We start from the raw sequence: 22,057 nt of genomic DNA, 5'->3' as shown, positions 1-22,057 counted from the left end.
AATGATATATTTGTTTCATCCCAAAGACATGGGAATCCTTTATACATATCTGCCAGCATTATGCATTGTGCAACATTTAATGTGTCTTTTGGTGGCCTGAATTTAATTGTACTCCGATTTCGTTGCACCTGTAACAAGAGGGCATATGTATATAATTTTAGAAACGGCAACACTATAATAGCCCGTACAGAAATAATATTCAATTTATTTTATCTCTCCAATGTTCAGGTGTTTATAGAGTTGTCATGTTTGAATGCATCAATAAGCTTTCAGAATCCAGTTTAATTGACTTTATTAAGTTGAAGAATGAAGTAAATCAAAACAACACCGAAACTAAATTAAAAGTTTAATACTAAGACCCTCAACCACAGAAGGAGATGCCAGTATTCGTTTCGGCACTACAAGGGGCTGCCCACAGGAAAGAGGGCTATTCCCCTTTTGTGGATTCTCGTCGTGGACGAATTACTTGTGCTGCTAAACAACAATGGATATGCGGAAGACATGGTGTCATAGCCAGAGGAAAATTTGACGGCGCTTTCTGCGATATCGTACAAAGGATACTAAGCCTATCCAAGGCATAGTGCAGAGGTGTTGGACTAAACATCAACCTCTTGAAGACGACCATAGTCTCATTTACCAGACGCAGGTCTTTGCCTGGCCTCAGGAACCTAACCCTCAAAAGATAGAGAAATAATAATAATACCCAACTATTACCCTCCTACCGCCCAAGCGACGCGAGGGGCGCAATCCGCCAACGAGCGGAATTAGCCGAGTCATAAAAGGCAAGGGAGTTTTAAGCGTTGCTATCCTAAGCTGCTCAGCTACAGAAACAAAAATTTCAACAGCCAAAATTAAGAATTAAAATTAAAGTTTATAATTTTTAAATGTTACTTGTTAAGAGTAGATAAAATAATTTTTTTAATGGTAAAGAGTGAGCCTAAGAGATCAAATGTGTTGGAATGAGAATTGAAATCATGACATATGCGGCGGAATGTTTCGTTTAGTTCAAAATTTGTTCTAGAAAATTTTAAAAGTAAGGGTCTAAACTGCCTGGTAGAGCGAGCGGCAACGTTAAAATTAATATCAGATAAAAGAGATGGGCTACAGACTGACCCATTCATGAGTTTTACAAGAAATATTATACCAAGCATCTCCCTACGACTAGCGAGTGTCGGGAGATTTATAAGTTTTAAACGGTTAGTGTAAGGGCGAAGATTTAAACTGGAATCCCAATGCAAATGATTTAAGGCAAAAAGTAAAAATTGTTTTTGAACGGACTCTATTTTCTCAGAATGAACTTGATAACAAGGGTTCCATACCACGGAAGCATACTCTAATATASGCCTCRCCAAAGATGTAAAAAGAATTTTYGTGGTAAGCGGATCTCTAAATTCTTTAGACCAACGTTTAACAAAACGAAGAGCACCTTTAGCTTTAAAAACCTTGGAAGATGAGTGAAGATTAAAATTGAGTTTGAGGTTCATAGTTAATACCAAGTCAACAAAACTGCATACTTGCTACAACCTAAAGTTTTGTATTACGTATGAAGTAGGGTCTACAGATCTACGTGAAAAACACATTGTTTTACAGTTTTTAAGATTCAATGGCATGTCATATCTATCACACCAAGAAACTAKSTTGTTTAAGTCTGTTTGCAACTGACATCTTTCGCTATTTGAGGTGAATGATTTAAAAAGTTTTACATCGTCAGCAAATAATAAAACTCTTGAAAACTTAACAACAGATGGTATGTCATTAATAAATAACAAGAACAGAATTGGACCAAGATGGCTACCTTGAGGAACTCCTGAAGGAACATTGATTATGTCGAAAAGAGTATCTTTAAATATGACTTGTTGAATTCTATTACTAAGATAAGAAGCAACCCATTTTAGAAAAATTAGTTGGAAATCAAGAAGATCTAGTTTATTCAAAAGAATTGAATGGTTCACTTTATCAGAAGCTTTATTAAAATCTGTGCATATAACATCAGATGACTAATATAGTCAAATATCCACTCTGCGGTGGAAGCAGCATCTTGATCTGACAAAGGTCAAAGCTACGAAGGTATTTATGGTGTGCAATCGGGTATTCGGTGGCTTAGGTATTCCAAAGCAGAGGTCTTTGCTATAAGTCGGTGTGTAGAGTTAAACCTCCAACACAACTATCGCAATGAACGTACAGCTATACTAAGCGATTTTCCGCGAAATCAAATCGCTTTTGGTGCAGGAGTGTATAGAACGATTGAATAGTATATCAGATCATTACCAAGTGTACCTTATATGGGTGCCAGGTCACAAAGGTATAGCCGGGAATGAGCTGCTAGATGAGCTTGCCCACTCCGCAGCATCAACCAACATGGTAGGACCGGAACCTTTCATTGCGGTTGACCCTCACACCATAAAGGAGCTGTTCCGCAATGATAAAGCAGTAGATAGGGAGACAACTACTCCTAGGCATGCGCCTTGCCAAGTTGCTAATGTGTAGTTATAACCTTAAAATATCTAAATATGTAATCAACCCCCCAAGGGAAAAAGTCAAGCTACTTGCCGCCGTCTACACTGACCATTGTAAGCTTAAGAAGCACTTATTTAACATATGCCTAGCTTCCTGTGCGAATTGCCGATTGCCGAGCAGTCTGTAGACGCACGGTAAAGACCCTTGTATCCATGTTTCCAAATAGGGATCACTTCGCCTCAATAGTACTAGCAGTATATTGGAATTTAACAATTTTCTGGGCTAGTTGAACACAATATACCCTAGGTCGCAGTGCAATCCTCATTTACTTTTCTAATCTTATCTAAGTTAAGACCCACAACGATTATCTGCTTTAAAAAAATAAAATAATATTAATAATCGGCAAGAATTTATATATTTTATATTAACTCAAATGGCACTCCGCTTAATAAATTGTTTAAATTTCAACATTTTTTCAGAAACAACACTATTAGTAATAAATATTATCAATTTAAATAACAAATTTCTTTAAGGGGTTATATCCACTTGTGATTTAAAAAGAATTTATTTATTTTTTTTTTTTCATTTTTGAATGTACATATACATACATACATATATATTCAGGAATATTCTCTGAAAATCGATCCGACAATTAGTTTCGGAGATATGAGCGTATTACTAAGAACGTTTCCGAGCGTTCGAAATTAGCCGGAGCACGAGCCGGAGTAGCAGCTGTTTCTGTTTATACCTGAAACCTATGTTGAGGAATTTTAAGTTACAAATATGTGAACTCATCAGTTAGAAGTGACCTTCCACATGGAGAAGTCGTGTTTGTTCTCAGTTTGTGTATTTCTCAGTAAAAAAAATGCCTCGTAAAATAAACAGAGAAAGTCGTAGAACTTCCAATAAACAATTGTCTCGAAGAAATAAACGGAAGAACGTTTTCAATACGAAAACCGTGGAATATGATGAGAGCAGTTTCAGCGCTTCAGCAAAAAAACTTAAAGCGCAAGAGGAAATATTGCTTATTATTAGTAACTCGCGATACGTCAGTTGAATATAGAATTTTAAATTTTATAACTGTGTTTACGGCTATTAGTATGTATTTTGTAAAACTTGCCGTGAGTCAGTAAAATTTGAAACAGCATCAGAACGTGGACTTGGTTTTAAAATTGTTATCTTATGTGATAAATGTAGTCCTCGTAGTGTAAACTCTTGTAACTTTGTCAAACTCTCGTATGAAATAAATCGACGATTTATATTTGTGATGAGAGCCCTTGGGTTAGGTTTTGTGGGCTAATGGACATGCCAGCTTTTTTGCACCAAACTACATATGATATCATCTTTAAAAATATTCACGAATGTGTGTCAGTAGTCACAGATAAACTTTTAAAAAAAGCTTGTGTTGAGGAAATGAATGCCACGTCTGAACAGCTGGTTGATGAACATAAGAGTGATTTAACAGTCTCGGGAGATGGAACTTGGAAAAAAGGGAATTTACTTCTCTATCTCGAATTGGATACTACAGTGGATAAATAATTGATCTTTTAGTTAAAAGCTCTTACTGTAAGCAATTCGAGCCTTGGAAATCTCACGCGGATACTGCTGAATATCAGGAATGTTGGAAAGAGCACAAAGACGTATGCTCAGCTAACCACGACGGGTCGTCAGGAAAAATGGAAGTTGCTGCTGTTATTACCATGTTCAAACGTTCATTGGAAAAGTCTCAAGTTTGTTTTAGAAACTACGTCGGTGACGGTGACTCTAAAACTTATTCGGAGATTTTGAAGGCTGCTCCTTATGGTCAGACAGAAGTAACGAAGAAAGAATGTAGGTATTGTTCATGTTCAAAAAAGAATTGCCAAACGGCTAAGAAACATGGTAAATAATACTGTAGAACAAATAGAAGATAAGAATGGAAAAAAAAGTTACTTAGTGGCAAATGTAAATTGACTGGGAAACTAATTGATAAATTAACTGTTTGCTATGGTTTAGAGATTAGAAGACACTGTGATTCTGTTCAAAGTATGTATAAAGCCATTTGGGCATCTTATTTCCATAACTGCTATACAGATAAAAACCAAGAGCTATTTTTCCAATTTACGAAGATCTGGGTAACAAAAAATTATTGGAACGATGCGTTGGTGGTTTTACGCAGAACAATAATTAAAGTTATAATCAGCTGGTATGGAAAATAACTCCAAAAATTATTCCAGCTGGCTCAAAAATTGTGGAAATAGCTGCAAACATTGCAGCCGGGGTCTTTAATGAAGGTAAAACATCACTTCTTTATTATATGAGTGCTATGGGATTATTACTTGGACCCAATGCTCATTCCTACGTGAGTAAAGAGGACGCAGAGCGCATCTCAATTTCGAAAGTAAGAGTGCAAGGATCGACGCGCGAGTTGAGGATGGCTCGTAGACAACAACAATTAAACGTTTTGGAGGCAAACGACGAAGCAGAGGGTTCTTCTTATGGTGCTGGAATAGATGACACAATGTAAATTGAAAAAAAATTTAATTTAATGTAAATCGTTCTCGAAACTTCAGGTAATGATCGAAGGAATAAGGTTTTGGACAATAATTTCGATTTTTTAAGCCACTTTGAAGTGAAAAATTTTCATGAAAAACTGAATTTTTTTTTGAACAGCCGCCATTTCGTCAAAAATCAAAATTTTGACTAAACCTCCGATCATTACCTGTATTTATTTATCACAAAACTAAATATTTTTGGTTTTTGGTTTTCAGATAATTTGGACCAGATATATCTTGCTCACCGCCAATCACTTTTTTGGACGTCTCTCTGCAGATCATCTACAGGAGTTAGGGGATCCAATATTTTTTTAAATAAACCGCTGATTATTTAAGTATATTAAATTCTGTTTAAGTACATTTTTTCCATTAATGTATAAAATAAAATGCCTCTTTGGAAAAAATTCACAAAAAAAGCGTTTTTTCTGCCTCGCAAGTGGATATAACTCCTTAAAAAAATAATATTTTCAACTGCAATCAGATTCAATTATATAAGGTTGCAAAAACCAAAAACATAAATTTGTCCAAAGTGTTTCACTCATGTCAAAATCAGCCCTTTTGTTTTATGGTATGATTCAAAAATAAATTTTTAAACATTATCAAACAATGGCAATGTGCTTTTAGAGTTATAACTGAATGTCATTAAATTATTTAAGGTTTAGTTACTTCTTAAGAAAAAATTGTTTAATCCATGCCACAAACATTTTTTCTCATAAATTCGTTGTTTTCATTTTTTTGACTATGTAAGATTTACAATACGAATACATTATTCAGTTATAACTAAAACACACTTTCGTTGGTTAAAAATTTTTCTTTAAAAATTAGTTTTGAATTATACAATTATCAATCATACAAATTTTACGTTATGAACATATAACTTGATGTGCATTTCGAGCATAAATACAGCTACGATCAATAAAAAACAACTTTTGTGGACTATCTTATACATATATCACTGAAAATTAGGAAAAACCACCAGATCTAGCAGGCACTGAGAAATGAATTATAGTTTATAAAATTGTGTTGCACAATATTCAGTTACAGGCGCGTTTTGGTTGTATATTTGAAAAGTTGCCCAAAATTACAAATAATCAGAAGAAATTAACGCATGAACAAAAATCATTATAGGAAATAAAGTAATTTTTTCGGCAAATAGCAGTCACAATTGGTTGTAATGTTGAATAATTACTTTATAATTAATTATTTTTATTCATCTTTTACAAAAAAAAGAGAATAGTGATGTTTTGGAGTGTAAAAAGGGATCAGGTCGTTCTCGAAAGTCAACTGATTGCGGCGGATAAGTTTAAGCGACCGCTTTAAAAGGGTACTTTCTATAAGAGCGGAAGTCGAAACTATACAACGGCAGCTTAGATGGCGTTCAGGTGGTGAGAGGTTAAACGATAAATTTGTTGTAAAGAAAATTAAGATTCCAAGTGATTTGGGGCTGATTTCCTTAGCACGTTTTATTTTATAAACAAATTGCTCCTATGATCTTATTTCAATTATATTTGGTAGAAAGTTTTTATTGATCCCAAGTTTAATTTCCAAACCTATCTACGGTTTGGTTCAAAGAATAAAGAAGAAGAAAAAAGGATACAATTAAATTAAAAACTTGGTTCAATTATAAATAAGTTATTCAGTTTCATTGAAAATAGAAGCACAAACATCATTCTGATATATGTATACAGGAAAATATATCATATTTCTGTCATTATAAATACATTTTTACCATAATCTCTGAATTTCATGTAAATTTAGTATAAATAAGACTAATCATCAATCCGACTTCGTCATCATTGCATATGAAAATATCAAAAAGCATCAACTTTATTTGTGATGCGCGATTTTCTGTGTAACTGCGCGTCGACTACCGGCTTATGCGTTTCAAAACATATGGCAATGTCAGAAATATATTGAATACATTACAGTATATACATATATTTCGTTCATATACGTTACTCTACAGCAATGGCCCCGACACCGGTAATACCAAACTAGTGATTTTATTTTTGGCATAGTGAAACTTTTCCATATATGGACTTTACTTTATCCTATATATAGACAGACAGTCGGACAAAGCTAAATAGGCTCAGCTCCTCACACTGATCATTAGTATATACTTTATAGCATATCCGACGTTTACTTATGGGTATTACAAACGTTGTGGCAAACTAAGATACCAGGTTATTGGTCCGTTCCCACGACAGTCGGGTCTACGAAAACCGGAACGGACCCGGATTTTTATCCGGCCAAGGACTGTCAACTCGGCAGAATTCTGCCATTACAACAACAACAACAACAACCAGGTTATTGGTATAAAAATGTAGATATATTAGTGGCATTAGCAAACGGTTTCTGGACACTCGAAAATTAAAATTTTTTCTATTCAAATTATCGCATTATCAATGTTATTACCTCAAGTGGCTATAGTTAATAGCTCTTTAAAGGTATTTTTAGAGATAAAAGATTAAAGTAAACAAACACAAACGATCGTTGACATGGATTAGTAAAAAAAATACCCAAAAACAGACTTACCTTAACTTTTTCTAAATTCTCTACTGGTTTATTGTTAGTGCGTAGAAAGCTCAATGCATCAAAATAGTATCGGTTAGATGTTCCTTTTGCGCCAACACGTTTCAATTCCGTGTAAAAGTTTGTTCGGAGACTATATATTTTGCTCTTTATGTCCTTCAGTTCAGCATTGGGATACATTTCTCTGTACTTTCTTAGCAAAATTTCATATTGTGTCTTTTTAAATTCTCTATTAAAAAAATATTTATTCTTCCTTTTCCACAATGCGGGGAGAGATTGATATACTTCGATTAATTCCAAAGTGAATTTCCTTTCAATTGGATCTTGTGTATCTTCATCGGTATATAGTAAGAAGTCTGTCTGTTCTACAAATGAATCATCTTCGGAGTCGTCAATTTCATCCAAAGAATCATAATCTCCATTTTTTTCCAGGATTTGCTATTGATTTTTTAGTGTTGAAAAAGAAAGAAATTTATTAGTGGCAAATGGATGTTTAAGTAAAAAAAAAATCGGGGTTCGATCAAATATACATATATACAATGTTGTCCCCAGATGTGTAGAAAAAATAAGTACTTATGTTAAGGGTTAGGTTTGGATGTGATCGAACATTTTATACTATCGTAATTTGGAAGAATTAAAGACGGAAGAAATGTTTTTCCGTATGTGTGTTAGGTGTGAGCAAAACTTTATAAACTTGAAATTTAATTAAGATAACTCATAAATTTGATGATATATTGTCGGCTAAAATAACGAAACCTGTTATATGTGATTTCACCCGAGATTATGCGAGAACTTAAATTTGAAAAAAAAACAGCAAAATGTAACGAAAAAACTAGAGTGTTTTTTTTTCAGCATGATTGGGGATATGACTTTAGTACTTTAAACTATTAATTGTCTGGGTCACGCCTAATTCGTAAACAATTTTCAACTACAGAGGTCTCTCTGTTGCAGCTTAATTTTGGCTTGCTTATAGAACTGAAAAGTTTTTAGAATGGAGAAATTCTGCGGGCATAGTAAGGCATAAGAATATACATTATTATCAGACTCGTTTCGCTGTCTGGCCTAAATGGAATCGCGATCAAGAGGAGGCACCCTTACACCCTAATAGGAACAATTTAGATCTCCGCTCTCATCTTGGATTCTAGTACCGGATCTATGGACCTCGCCGTTTCAAAAAAAAGGGCAAAAACAGTATATTTTATACAAACTTCAATTTAAAATTACTAATTCGCTGGAGTTTGTTCTGCAACAAATTATAGCACTAGTGAATAATTTTATGAATAAAAAGTTTAAAACAATAAAAACTAAATCCATTTCTTTTAGGCAATTGGTATTCATCGATTATCCAAAATCTGAATAAACCTTGGATTGTCCTTAGATTGAAATATCACACTTCAAGTACCACTCTTCAATCTAAAAACAAACCAAAATAATATAAACAAATAACAAATTTGACTAAATATTGATAGTGTTCATAACTTAAATAAGGGTTATTCAGATTTTAGATAATCGATGAATCCCAATAGAGGTAGGTCAATCGGCAATATAGCCCCAAAATGCCCCTTTCACCTTGTTACGTCTTTTATTCAGATGAACTTACCTCCATTTCCTTATCACAATCGGAATAATTATTACGTAGAAAACTCATTGCATCATAGTAATATAAAGAGGGTTCTTCCATTTTGGACTCGCGCAACCGTTTCACTTCCCGCTGAAAATTCGAACGCAGAGCAGCGATTTTTTTCTTAACATCCAACATATTGGCATTGGGCATTATTTCTCTGTATTTTGCAAGCATTACTTCATAATATTTGTTTCTTATATTTCGGTCATAATAAGATTTTATGTTCATATCCCACAGAGCCGGTAAAGAACGATACAAATTAATGAACTCAATAATAAATTGGTTTTCCTCTGTAAGTGCAGTACATTGAGATATATTTTCGTTCTCATTAATTTCTTTCGTCGATTCAATTTTGTTGCCTTCCATAGAGATATCCTGACAATATCATATATGTAATATAATATTATACGTATGTAAGAATTATTTAAACAATTATGTCATTGCTTATAACACAAATCCCTAGAATACTATTTTTATTACTGATCAATTGAGACGACCAAACAAAAAATACATTTCTAATTAAAAATATATTTGATAATCGAAAACTTTTGTGTGGATTTTTTAAGCTAATACGCTTTCAAACCAATTAAAGAAGAATAAATGAAAACATCCATAAACTTGGTGAAAAAATACCTAAACTTTATACATATATTTCACTTGGAAATTAGAAGAGATTGTAGTTGGTTTTGATCTCGTGCAATTTTCGCCTAGCAATAAGGCAATTTAATATGCTTATTAAACAAACAAATATACTCATAGCTTTTATTCAAAATCCCATCAAATGTCAAGTTAGCTTTTCCAGTTATAAAAACTACTGATTAGTCAATTTTTCCAAAATGTATCCAAAAAATTCTTCATCCTAAGGTCAGTGAAGCTATCACATAATAATTAAAAACACTTACCTCATCTTCATTCAAATCAACCATTCTATCTTGTCCATCACACTCCGAGTCATTTTTTCGTATAAAACTTATGGCATCATAGTAATACAGAGCAGGCTCTTTCAATTTAGATGTGCTTAATCGTTTTACTTCTCGGTGGAAATTCGAACGTAGAGTAGCTATCTTTTTCTTAACGTCAAATATATTGGCATTAGGCATTATTTCTCTGTATTTTGTAAGCATAATTTCGTATTGCTTATTTTTAATTGCTCGATTTTGATAAGATGCATTGTTAAAATCCCAAAGAGCCGGCAAAGTGTGATACAAATTTAAAAATTCTATAATGAATTTTCTCTCATTTGTATGAGAGAAATCCAGTTCATTATCCAAATCATGCTCAGTTTCCCTTTGTTCTACTTTTGAAATTTCGGTGTACTCTGTATCACTGTCAATTTCGCTTATTTCATCTGTACGTTCCTCGTTATCTCCTTCCATGGAAATATCCTGTCAATATGAAATATGAACGTCAATAATGAAAATGATTTAAAGAGATATATAGTACATTATATAAAAACACTTACACTTGTATCGTCAAAATCATTCAATAAGTTCTGATTTTCACATTGCGCGTCAGTGTTACAAATAAATCGTAATGCATCAAAATAGTATAAATTTGTTCTAATAGGACGCTTTAATTCTCTACGCACATTTGTTTGTAGACATCTCATTTTTCTTTTAATGTCCTTTTTGACAGCATCTGGATATCTTTCCTTATATTTTTCTAGCAAAATATTGTATTGTATCGCTTTGGATTCACGATCGTTGTATTGAATACATTTCTTATCCCACAACGCCGGTAAAGTACGATACAATTCAATAAGCTCAATAACGAATTTTTGCTCAGAGTTAAGGCCATCTTGTTCTTTAACAGTATTTTTATACTGGGTTCCATTAGGATCTGAGGTAGAAATATTAGAGTTATTGGCGAAATCATCATCTATCTCATTTTTTACATTTTCGTAGACTTTAAACGATATCTAGCAAGAAGAAAATATTAGTATTACATAATTATCAAATTAATATAACATTTTAAGATATAGTTACATATTTGAAGTACCTTTTTTTCACGTAAATAGTTGTTTTTCAAGAAATCCATGGATTCAAAATAATATAGACGAGATGTTACATTTGGAGGACATCTTTTTAATTCGCGACGATATGCTGATCGGAGATTTTTAATTTTCTTTATAACAACTGTTCTGTTGGCATCGGGATATTTTTCTTTGTACTTATTTAATAAAATATCAAAATCTTCTCGTCTTTTGTTTTTGTTCATAAAATGTTTATGTTTATTGTTCCATAGTGAAGGTAAATTTCGGTACAAATCTATTAGCTCAAGAGTGAACTCTTTTTCATCCATAGCTTTGTCGTCTCTTACTTTTTTTGAATCAGTTAAACTTTTAGAATTGTAATCAACTGTCTTCTCGGGACTATTGTTCTCGGAATTGCTCTATAAATATTCAGAATAATATTTTTGTTATAGATTTATAGTAGCAAACTTACTACCCCGTTGTCTTCACTTATAAATTCGTTTGAAATGTCTTCTTCCTTCATATGTAACGCAGTATCCATTCCTCCTGAATCCAGTTCTATTTCAACTCTCTCAAATCCATTTAATATACAGCTTTTATCATCGTTTACCTACTAGCACACAACAAAATATTTCTTGAAAAATAGTATTTTTAAAACAATTATATACCTCAATAGGATTTTCCCAAGGTTCCTCGAATTCTATGTCTTCTAAGGTAGGGCTTCTCTCCGATTCAGATTCCAAGGTATTAAAGCTCAGCCTATGATTCTCACACATATGTCGTATAAACTTGTCCAATTGTAGATATGTAGAGTCACAAAATTCACATATCAGAAAGAACTCGTCTTTTCCCACTGCTAATAGAGTTGCTATTTCGCCACATTTTGTTAAACCCCATTTATTAAGTGTTTTTAACTCTAGAGTCATTATTAAATTTTAAACGACGAAACTTTCTTTTTATAACAATCCTTGAACAAAATGAAAACAACGCTCATTGAGTTTAGTACTCGTATGAAAGAGATATTAATTTGTTATCGATATACCGAAACAAACATTAGTTTTACATGGGTTCTACGTCTAACATTTTTTATTTCAAATGATCATTTTGTGTGTAACAGTACATTAACAATTGAATAAATCATATTTAATTTTTTAACTGATTATAATTACATATATTTTCAAGTGAAAATTTCTTTTTAATTACTTTAAATATACAAAGAAATACTTAAAATAAAATTAACTTTTATTTGCTGATTTCAATATAAAGAAAATATTGTTAAGAAATTTCTAAGCGATTTCGATTGCAATACCAATTTATAAGCATGTATTGTGACGAGCACGAATGCCAGAACAAAATAGAATTAACGATACAATGCCAGAATCAACTATACTGTGAAAATCGTAGTTGTCAAAAKGTTCGAGAGGTGATGTTTCGGTAATGATCTACTATGTATAGTAGTGCTACTTAGTAATGAGCTAAAGAAGAAGTTGTAAATTCGAATAACTTGTAATAAAGCGTTAAAAAGTCTCCGTAACATGGGCTATTTCCGAATTAAGAAAATTGTTACTATGATTTTTTCTTGACATAGATTGATTCCTGTGTTACCCGATTACTGGAAATAAGTAAAGTTAATTCACTTTTAAGGTGGGAAAATGCGGTTCACAGAACGAGAATCTCTGAAGCTAATATTGGCTCAGCTAGCGTCCAACTAGAAATAACAAAGGGATGCCCCAGGAGTCCTGTTATGAATGAGCTTCTGGATTTGTTAACTTCCAAAAGGGTGCACTGTCAAGGCTACATGACTACAAATCAGACAAAATATGCTGGGTCATGTATGGAGTGGCATCATGGATATCTAGAGGTGAATATCCATATCAGTGTGAAGATAACAGAAAAGAGGTCTACTTTAGACCCGCTGTCAGCAGGGCATGGTGAAGCAGGTAATTTTGTACCGTTGGCACTCTTTCCTAGAGACGACATGACCGAGAGAATTTACTTTGAAATTGGGCTGACTCACTCGTCAGCAAAAATGAATGGGAGGACTCCATCCTTGAGAAATACCTTCATAGGAGCACAATGCTATGGTATACATACGGCTCGAAAACTGCAGATGGATAGTGAGACCACGTACCAAACTTTCAAAGCCCATGGGCAGATTTCCAATCATTTTTTAATCCGAAGTTTATGCCATTAGCAGATGTACAGCTATCACGGGGAACGAATTGTCGTTCTCAGTAGTAGTAAAGCACTTTTAATTAGCAATGGTATTCTTCTTCTTTACTGTCACAGATAGCGATTACGCGATTATAGCCGAGTTACCAACAGTGCGCCAGTCGTTTCTTCTTTTCGCAAGGTGGCACCAATTGAAGATCCCAAGCGAAGCGAGGTCCTTTTCCGGCGGGTACTACATCGAATACTTTCAGAGCTGGAGTGTTTTCATTCATACATACGAGAAAATTCAACCAGCGCAGCCGCTGCCTCTTGATTCGCTATGTCAATGTCGTATATATCATTCCATCGAATGCGATAATCGCCGTGGTCAACGCGCAAAGGACCGTAAATCTTTCACAGAACCTTTCTCTCGAAAACACCTAAGCCCGACTCATCAGATGTTGGCATCATTAATGCCTCTGCAGCATATAGCAGGACATGAATAATGAGTGGCTTAGAGTTTGGTTTTTGTTTTCTTGACATAGAGACATTAATGGAAATGAGCTAGAAAATTAAAGAAACTATTGGCTCTTCCCAGAAACAAATTAAGGCAGCTTGTGGGGTTATATGCAGGTCCATGCAGATAGCAGTGTCATCTGCATAGATTTGGGTACTGTTTCACTGATCGATGTCGCTTGTGTAACCATAGAGAATATACAGAATAATTAAAATATCCCAAAGCTAAACCAACGTGAAATGTGAATATGGAAATCGGTTTTATGTCGATCGATTCGGGTATGACAACCAGAAAACCTATATATGATACATTTATATTTAAATGTCACCTAGTCTGCTTTTCGACAAGTGCCTCAAAAATTTGCATAAATTGTTTGCTCGTTATGACAATAGTGTTTGCAGAATAAATTTTAAAAATATTTTTGTTTAAATATAAAATGATTACTGTTTTATTCACTAACCAAATAGAGAAACACTATATTTGTGTTTTACTTTAAAGCGTGACTATAGAGCCTTTTGAACTTGCTGCAACTAATGTCGTACCATGTGACTTCATATGAGCACTCAAACCGGCATATTGAGCAAATCGTTTATCACAGATCTTGCAGGCATATTTCTTTTCTACAGCATKGATCTGTTTGTGTTGTCGCAGATGCTTGGTACTAGTAAAACCTTTATTACAAATATTGCAAATTTTATCTCGCACATTTTGGTGGACTTTCATGTGTTCTCTWTAAAAACCTTTACTATAGAAACCCTTATTGCATATTTCACACCTGTGGGTAGGTTTATTCTCATGTCTTCGCATGTGCATATTAATTTTTGATGAAGTACGAAAATTTTTACCGCAYACATCGCAAACGTATGGCCTTTCACCGGTGTGTGAGCGCATATGGATTTTTATTTCTGTGGTCGTTGCGCACGGCTTGCTGCATACCTCAMATTTATACAAGTAGTCCTGTACATGCCTTCSTAAATGTACCGACAAATTTGTGGTCAACTTAAAACCATGACCACATACATGACATTTAAATGGAAGTGAACCATCATGAGATGCAACATGCACTTTGTACTGACATACGCCCGCAATTATTTTCCCACATATCSAACATTCATARKGGGTAACATCTACTTCGAGATATGATATGTGTTCATAAAATTTGCAACTTGGCCTGTAGTTCTTATTTCGCTGTTTGCATAATATTTTTAGTCTTTTTTCMTGAGAGCATATTTTTCGAARTCGTCCAATTTCACAACCGATATCGTAACGTGTCAGACTTAAACCTGTTCTTTTATTAAATTTATCGTGAACAGCTTTTACAGCTTCTCGGCGTCTATTACCAAATCTGTATSCTATATCTGTTTCATYCCAAAGACAAKAATACTGTTTGTATATTTCCGCCAAGAGAACACTTTGAACATMATTTAAAAGACTTCCGGGCATTGACATGTTTTGAGCTGTTGTTGTTGCAGGAAAAACAAWTGCGTTAGCCTCAGTTTTGCACTTGACCTACAAATGAAAGGAAAGTKTARTTTTAAATATACGCGATGAAATGTTTTGCCYCATACATCTAGTAAATATATAGTATGTAYGTTTAAAWAATGCRTACTTATTTCCAATGATTAACTCACTAACAACGTTGYCCAAATAGTACATCTTTTTTAAACCAACTTAGTTCTCATGGTTTGCAGCTATACTCAAAATTCGCTTTACCCTCTTTTATTAACCTGACAGTATTGCGTTATTAAATACAAAATTTCATTATAATCTATATATAACAGAAAGTTGTATTATAGGTGCGCTACTTCGTGGTGAGAACCGTCTGGTACTAGGCGACTTTAACACGCATCATGATCTTTGGCATTCCTGCCTGTCAAATGATGGTAGGGGAATGGAGCTGGCGGAACAGATTGACGATTCGACATTCTGCACAATGAATGACGAAGCCCCCACCAGAATTGTGGGAACCAGGTATTACTACTGCTAGCGGTGGTCTGACAAATAGCATAACCGCATCAGACCATCTTCCCATAATTATCTCGATCGAGAAGCCTCCCGATTTCGTTTCTCTGGACAACCGTACCTACATTAACTTTAAAAAAGCTAATTGGGTCGGCTTCACAGAATTTAGCGAGAGCACCTTAAACGCTCTACCTATTCCTACGATTCCGCAAGGTGATAGCAGCAGCTACCGCTCGCTTCATCCCGGCTGGAAGAATACCGGAAATCCACCCCAATTTCCCAGCCGAAGCAGCCGTCTATTTTAGCTGGCAGTTTACACAGCACCCTTCGGTAGACAAAGCAAAGAGATGTGTTAACCGACGGCTGACGGATGAAGACGTTCAGAGTGTCAAAAAAGTAAAATCTTCCAAATCCATTGGCCYTGATGGAATCAACATGCTAATGCTAAGGCATCTAGGCTCAACGAGGGTTATTTACCTCACCAAGGTCCTCAACCTGTCACTGACCACTCTTCAAATACCCCATGTGTGGAAAATCAGAAGAGTGGTCCCACTACTGAAACCTGGGAAACCCGCCAACAAAGGGGAATCTTATCGCCCGATAACTCTCCTCTCCCCAGTAGTGMAGACACTTGAGGCCTTGCTACTCCCGACTTTCACTCACCACCTGAACCTAGCCAGTCAACAGCATGGATTCCGAAAAATGCACAGCACCACCACAGCACTTAGCGTCATAAATTCTCAGATAGTTCGTGGCCTTAACCAGAAATCACCCTGTGAGAGAACGATCCTCGTAGCGTTGAACTTGTTAAAAGCTTTTGACACAGTCAACCACACAACGCTACTGCAGGACATCGAAAAACTACGCTTCCTCCAAGGCTAAAGAGGTGGACCATGAATTATCTGAACGGTCGTCAGCCATCCGTACAATTTCGAGGAGAAACATCCAAACTGAGAAGAATTAAAGAGGGGGTTCCGCAGGATGGTGTCCTTTCCCCGCTACTGTTTAACTTCTACATTTCGAAACTCCCGCAACCACCAGAGGGGKTTTCCATAACCTCGTACGCTGATGACTGTACGATATTGACGTCGGGCAATGGAATCGATGGCATGTGCTCGAAGTAAACAACTACCTCTCCGACCTTTCTCGTTTTCTCACTGCACGAAACCTTACACTTTCCCGCACCAAATCCACAGCGACCATATTCACGAACTGGACGAAGAAGTACAGACTTGGACTTAATATTGCAGTCGAATGAGTCAAAATTCCGACTGTCAATAACCCTAAGATTTTAGGCGTAACTCTCGATAGTCCTTCTCTCCTCATACGACCGCGATTATAGCCAAAGTACAGAGCCGCAGCAAGATCCTGCCGCACATGGGAAAAGACAAAGAAACGTTGTTGGCAACCTACAAGGCAATCGGCCGACCGGTGCTTAAATACGCAGCACCAATATGGTCGCCTGGATACGGTGGAACGCAGATGAGGAAACTTCAGACCTGCCGGAATACTGCACCCCGGACAACGAAGGGATGCCTTTTGATGTCTCCCATTGAACACCTCCACAACTAGACGCTTATGCATAATAAACTCCTCTCCAAACAGTTCCTGCTAGGATGTTTCCGAAGGAGCGGAACCGCCTCCCAAGAGCATCAAAAGGTCCTTCCTTGACTAAATCGACAACGTGGTACAGTACGCCGAACGGGCTTCGGACGCAACTGACTTTCGACAGGTACAGACCGCCATTCAGAGTGGAGCCATCAACATCTTCACCGACTCCTTTCCTGTGAGTGGCGTTCTGGGAACCAGGTGGTTCCAACCACCACCTATTGCAGACGAAGAGCTCCAGTTGACGCGAGAAACGCGAGTGACCCTAGCGCAAATTCATTCTGGATATTGTAGCAGGTTAAACTCCTACTTATCCAGAATTGACCCAGACATACCCAATGTATCTCCTGCATGCAAAGAGCCCTCGCATGATACTGGCCACCTCTTTGCATGCGCTACAAACCCTACTCATCTAACACCCTCTTCCCTTTGGTCCGACCCCGTCGAAACAGCACGTTTCCTGGGCCTCCCGTTAGATGATCCCGACGACAATGCAAATGACCCTTACGGTAGATAACCGTTAAAACAACAACAAAAACAACAAAATTGGTGGGGAAGTAACTTAGAACAAGGATAAGGACATAGAATACCTTTTATCTCTTTATGTTAAAATTTAATATAACTCATAAATACAAAAATTACATTTCAAACAATAAGCATTTGTTTAAAATTCATGTTTGTATGAATTTTTAACAGGTTCTTCCTCGGATAGTAGAAAAGAACTGCAACCAAAACCAATCCCAAAAGATTGATGTCTTGGTCTCTCCACGTCTGAAAACGGGTTCAACATATGCTGTTCACTAGAACGACTGTCGATTGGACTCCAGTGGGAAATGATGGAGCTATATTTCTATTGTCACACACTGACGCAAGAATTCTGTTTTAAAGCACTCAAACACTTTTCAGAATCAGTTATTCGTTGTTTTTGTTGGATTATGAACTTGCGAGGCACCCACTTTGCAGAGAGCTTTCGCCTCTTTAGAGTATCATGTCCTCGGTGCTTGCTTCGCCTGTTTCCTGCTGAGCAAATATCTTTTCAACGGTGGATTTCCCTGAGTCCAAATTCAACAGTGTTTTCCCCCAAAAAGTAATACTATATTAACGCTCGACATGCTCTAATATTTATTTTTTTGTAAACTAACGGAAGCTACATCAAAATGCTATATCTCATTAACTCATTATAATCCAACTAATAGATATCATATAGCTGGTAGTAGTATTATCTATGTATCAGCCACAGTGAAGCGTGGACGGTTCCTCTAGTATATTAATAAAATTGCTGCCACCGCAAATACACGTAGCAACTAATTTGCTACGCCTCACTGCACGAAAATTAAGTAGTATTTTTGTGTAGCATATTTTGCAGCAATTGCATATTTTTTCGTGTGCTTTGTTTGCTATTGCACGGATGCGAAACCCTCTATAGTGTGTTCGACAAAATACATACATATGTATATTATTTACTAAATTTATTCAAACAAAATTTTTACTGCTTATTATCACGATATATGATGCACAAATACAAGTAAAATCTAATTCTTCGACAAACATAGAGGCAAAAAAATATACATTAATACTAGACTCTATGATAAATTTATTTATTAATAAGTATTTATTCCTGATCTTCTTGTACTAAATCAACGCTTTTTGAACTAATCTCAATTAATGTCGTACCATGTGACTTCACATGGCCACTAAGTCCAGCAYACTGTGCAAAACGTTTACCACATATTTTACATGCATATTTCTTTTCGGAAGAATGGATGAGCATRTGTTGACGTAGATGTTKATTACTGGTAAATCCTTTTTTACATATACTGCATAATTTGTCTCGCACTKCGGAATGCACATGCATGTGTTCTGTCAACAAAGATCTCATATAGAATGTTTTATTACAAATTTCACATTGAYACARAGGTTTTTTATCGTGGCGTAATTTATGCGGCCTCAATTCWGCTAATGATCGATATTTTTTGCCACAAATTTCACAAACATATGGTTTTTCCCCAGTATGACATCGCATGTGAGTCCTCAATTCAGTTGTTGTTGCACAGGGTTTGTCGCACACTTCACACTTATACAAGTAGTCTTGAGCATGCCTACGTAAATGTACCGTTAAATTGGTCACCAACTTRAAACCATKACCACAAATGTGACACTTAAATGGCAACGAACCATCATGTGATGCCAAATGCACCTTGTATTGTTGTGTGCCACTTAATAACTTTTCACATATTGGACATTCGTAAGGCGAAACATCAGTCTCAAGAAACACGATGTGACTGTAAAATGTGCACGATGGCTTATAAATCTTMTTTTGTCGTTTACACACAAATTTTTCTCTTTTCTCATTAGAAGAAAGTTTTCGAAGTCTTGAAATTTCGCATTCCATATCATATTTTGTGAGGTTTAATCCAGTTTGCTTATTAAAATCTTTGAGTAGCATTTGTAAAGCTTCTCGCCTTCTATTGCTAAATCTGTATGTAATTTCTGTTTCATCCCAAAGAGTGGGCAGACTGTTATAAATTTTAGCTAAAACTATAGTTTGTTTATCATTTAAAATGGTTTCTGGAGTTGTGAATTTCCTCAGTAACGGTTTTGGTTTTACCTGTAATAAAATAGTGAACGATTTTGTTTTAGAAAGCTAGTTACGTAAAACAAAAGTATTTTTGTGAACTAGAACTCACATCTCATTAAGAACTAATCAACTGTATGGCATAATGAACAGGGAAGGGAACGGACAGCTTTGAGTTTCCTATCTTCCGATAATTTAATTAATAATGGTGACCGCTGAAATTTATTTGCAACAATTTGTCAACCGGAAGCTGCCTAATATTTTCCATAATTGCTAATATTATGGCGTGGATGTTATTTAGTTTTAAATAACATAATTCGAACCAAAAAGCGTTCGGAATTGAACAGATTACTAAAAAATTACAAGCAATACGATTAATGGGCGTGTTGTGTCGATACGCACTAAACAGCTAATTATATTCCATTTTAACGAGTTACCACAATATTTTGTTGAACATATCATCTAAACTAAAACTAAAGATTATAAGACGATACCATTTCTTCGATATTTGAGTTAAGGATGATTTTGAGTTAGCCCACATAACTCTATATATTTGCTATAGTAATCCGATCTGAACAATTTCTCCGGAGATAATATTACTACGCATCATTAATCCTTGTCAAATTTCGTGAAGATACTACGTCAAATGCGAAAGTTTTCCATACTGTTGCCTTAGAAAATTATTAAATCGTATATATACAGACAGACGGACATGGCTGAATCAACTCAGCACAACATATTGATCATTTAAATATATACTTTATAGGTCTCTGACGCTTCCTTCTTGGTGTTACAAACTTCGTGGCAAACTTAATGTACCCTGTTCAGGGTATAAAAATACATATATTTGAAATTTAAGTTTGATATTGTTTACTCAATGCGATTTGTATGCTAACAACTATACCAASAAGTCAAATTTCCCAATATTTGTTTTATGAAAAATGAAATTACAAAATAAATAAATAGTATTTTACCACAAAGGCTTTAGAAAAAAAAAACTTCAAAACTAAAAAATTACATTCCGATAGTGAAGTGTAGTATAGTGTAGCGTAGCTTTAAAACATGAAATGACTTAAGGATAAATGTGAATATAGCTACTAAGTCTAAGTAGGTAATAAATACTTGTCATTTTCGATTGTTCATAGTTAATTTAATTCAATTACGATTTAGCAGGAATAATGATTTTCAGGCATATCATCAGTATGTGTATTTATGCACATAATATCTTTACCATTCATAGAACTTTAATTAAATGTATTACATTTTTTAATTTAACTTACCTTAGCTTTTTTTCGTTTTGGCTTTAAAAACATAGTAAGATCGTTACACCAAAGAGGTGTATATATTTTGCCTTTAGAAAGATAAACTTTTTTCCGTACCAATTCAGTCCGAAGCTTACTGCTCAATTTTCTAATCATTTTGCGAATTAACTCCCATTCGCTTGGAATACCCACTTCTTCAGCAATATTTTTAATTTCCTTCTCTCTTTTCTTATTATCTCTGGGTAATTGCAAATCGTTATCCCACAGAAAAGGCCGCTTTTCATACCCTTTAAATATTGCGAGCATCTTATTTTTATTAAACGATCCATTTAAACCAAGTTCCTGTTAAATTAATATAAACTTATCATATAATATAAGGCAATACATACAAATTATTATACCTCTATATAAGCAGCAATTTCAGAATTTTCTGTATTACATCCTTTATAAATATTTTTTTCGCTTGTATTATTTTCCTGTTAAAAAAATATTAATAATTTAACATAAAATATAACTATATAAACATTACTAAACCTTCAAATCAACCGCAAATTCAGAGTTCTCTACATCATCTTCATCATCAATATAATTTTTTTCTGTTTCACTTTCCTGTATTAAATAAAGAAAACTATTTCTATAACATGGATTAACTTTATATATATTTAAAGCTTACGTTCAACTCTTTAAAATCCATAGATTTTTTCACCTGGTTATCGTCCAACTCTATTTCAACTTTTTCAAAGTCTTGTAAATTCGTTTTACTGTCRTAGCTGTCCTGTAAGGCTTTATATGTTTAAATAAATTTTTTCAATATGAATTTATATGAAAGGGAGTTATGTATATAATGGAAAACTCATGTTTGA

At 34.9% G+C, this 22,057-nt stretch overlaps 3 protein-coding genes and 1 long non-coding RNA gene across 6 annotated transcripts in view; 1 reads left to right on the top strand and 3 right to left on the bottom strand.

The window, feature by feature from the left end:
* The window catches only part of LOC108968048, a 30,216-nt gene extending 18,099 nt beyond the window's left edge, over nt 1-12,117 (bottom strand). For both annotated transcript variants that reach the window (XM_018931809.1, XM_018931808.1), the window contains exons 1-7: nt 11,788-12,117; nt 11,592-11,729; nt 11,146-11,538; nt 10,610-11,065; nt 10,050-10,532; nt 9,124-9,522; nt 7,527-7,961 (exon numbers count right to left, since the gene is read on the bottom strand). In XM_018931809.1, the coding sequence (XP_018787354.1) occupies nt 7,527-7,961; nt 9,124-9,522; nt 10,050-10,532; nt 10,610-11,065; nt 11,146-11,538; nt 11,592-11,729; nt 11,788-12,045 (2,562 nt within the window). In that variant the 5' untranslated portion in view covers nt 12,046-12,117. The remainder of the gene's footprint in view (nt 1-7,526; nt 7,962-9,123; nt 9,523-10,049; nt 10,533-10,609; nt 11,066-11,145; nt 11,539-11,591; nt 11,730-11,787) is intronic.
* LOC108968049 lies at nt 6,013-6,582 on the top strand. The gene is made up of 2 exons (XR_001993303.1): nt 6,013-6,159; nt 6,222-6,582. It is a non-coding gene; the product is annotated as an uncharacterized LOC108968049 (long non-coding RNA).
* A 2,121-nt stretch (nt 12,118-14,238) lies between the features above and the next one.
* LOC108968037 (zinc finger protein 214-like) overlaps nt 14,239-22,057 on the bottom strand; it is a 21,904-nt gene continuing 14,085 nt past the window's right edge. For both annotated transcript variants that reach the window (XM_018931783.1, XM_018931785.1), the window contains exon 6: nt 14,239-15,296. In XM_018931783.1, the coding sequence (XP_018787328.1) occupies nt 14,280-15,296 (1,017 nt within the window). In that variant the 3' untranslated portion in view covers nt 14,239-14,279. The remainder of the gene's footprint in view (nt 15,297-22,057) is intronic.
* Nucleotides 18,812-21,955, bottom strand: LOC108968036 (zinc finger protein 836-like; the record flags this gene model as incomplete). Its single annotated transcript, XM_018931782.1, is given in 5 exon segments — nt 18,812-19,965; nt 21,213-21,536; nt 21,596-21,670; nt 21,729-21,803; nt 21,868-21,955. Coding segments are annotated over 5 exon segments (1,558 nt in total), but the record flags the coding sequence as incomplete, so codon positions are not given.

The sequence above is a fragment of the Bactrocera latifrons genome, unplaced genomic scaffold (genome assembly GCF_001853355.1).
Source record: "Bactrocera latifrons isolate USDA-ARS-PBARC rearing strain unplaced genomic scaffold, ASM185335v1 scaffold_20, whole genome shotgun sequence".
Taxonomy (NCBI): domain Eukaryota; kingdom Metazoa; phylum Arthropoda; class Insecta; order Diptera; family Tephritidae; genus Bactrocera; species Bactrocera latifrons.
This window is presented reverse-complemented; position numbering and strand designations above follow the sequence as displayed.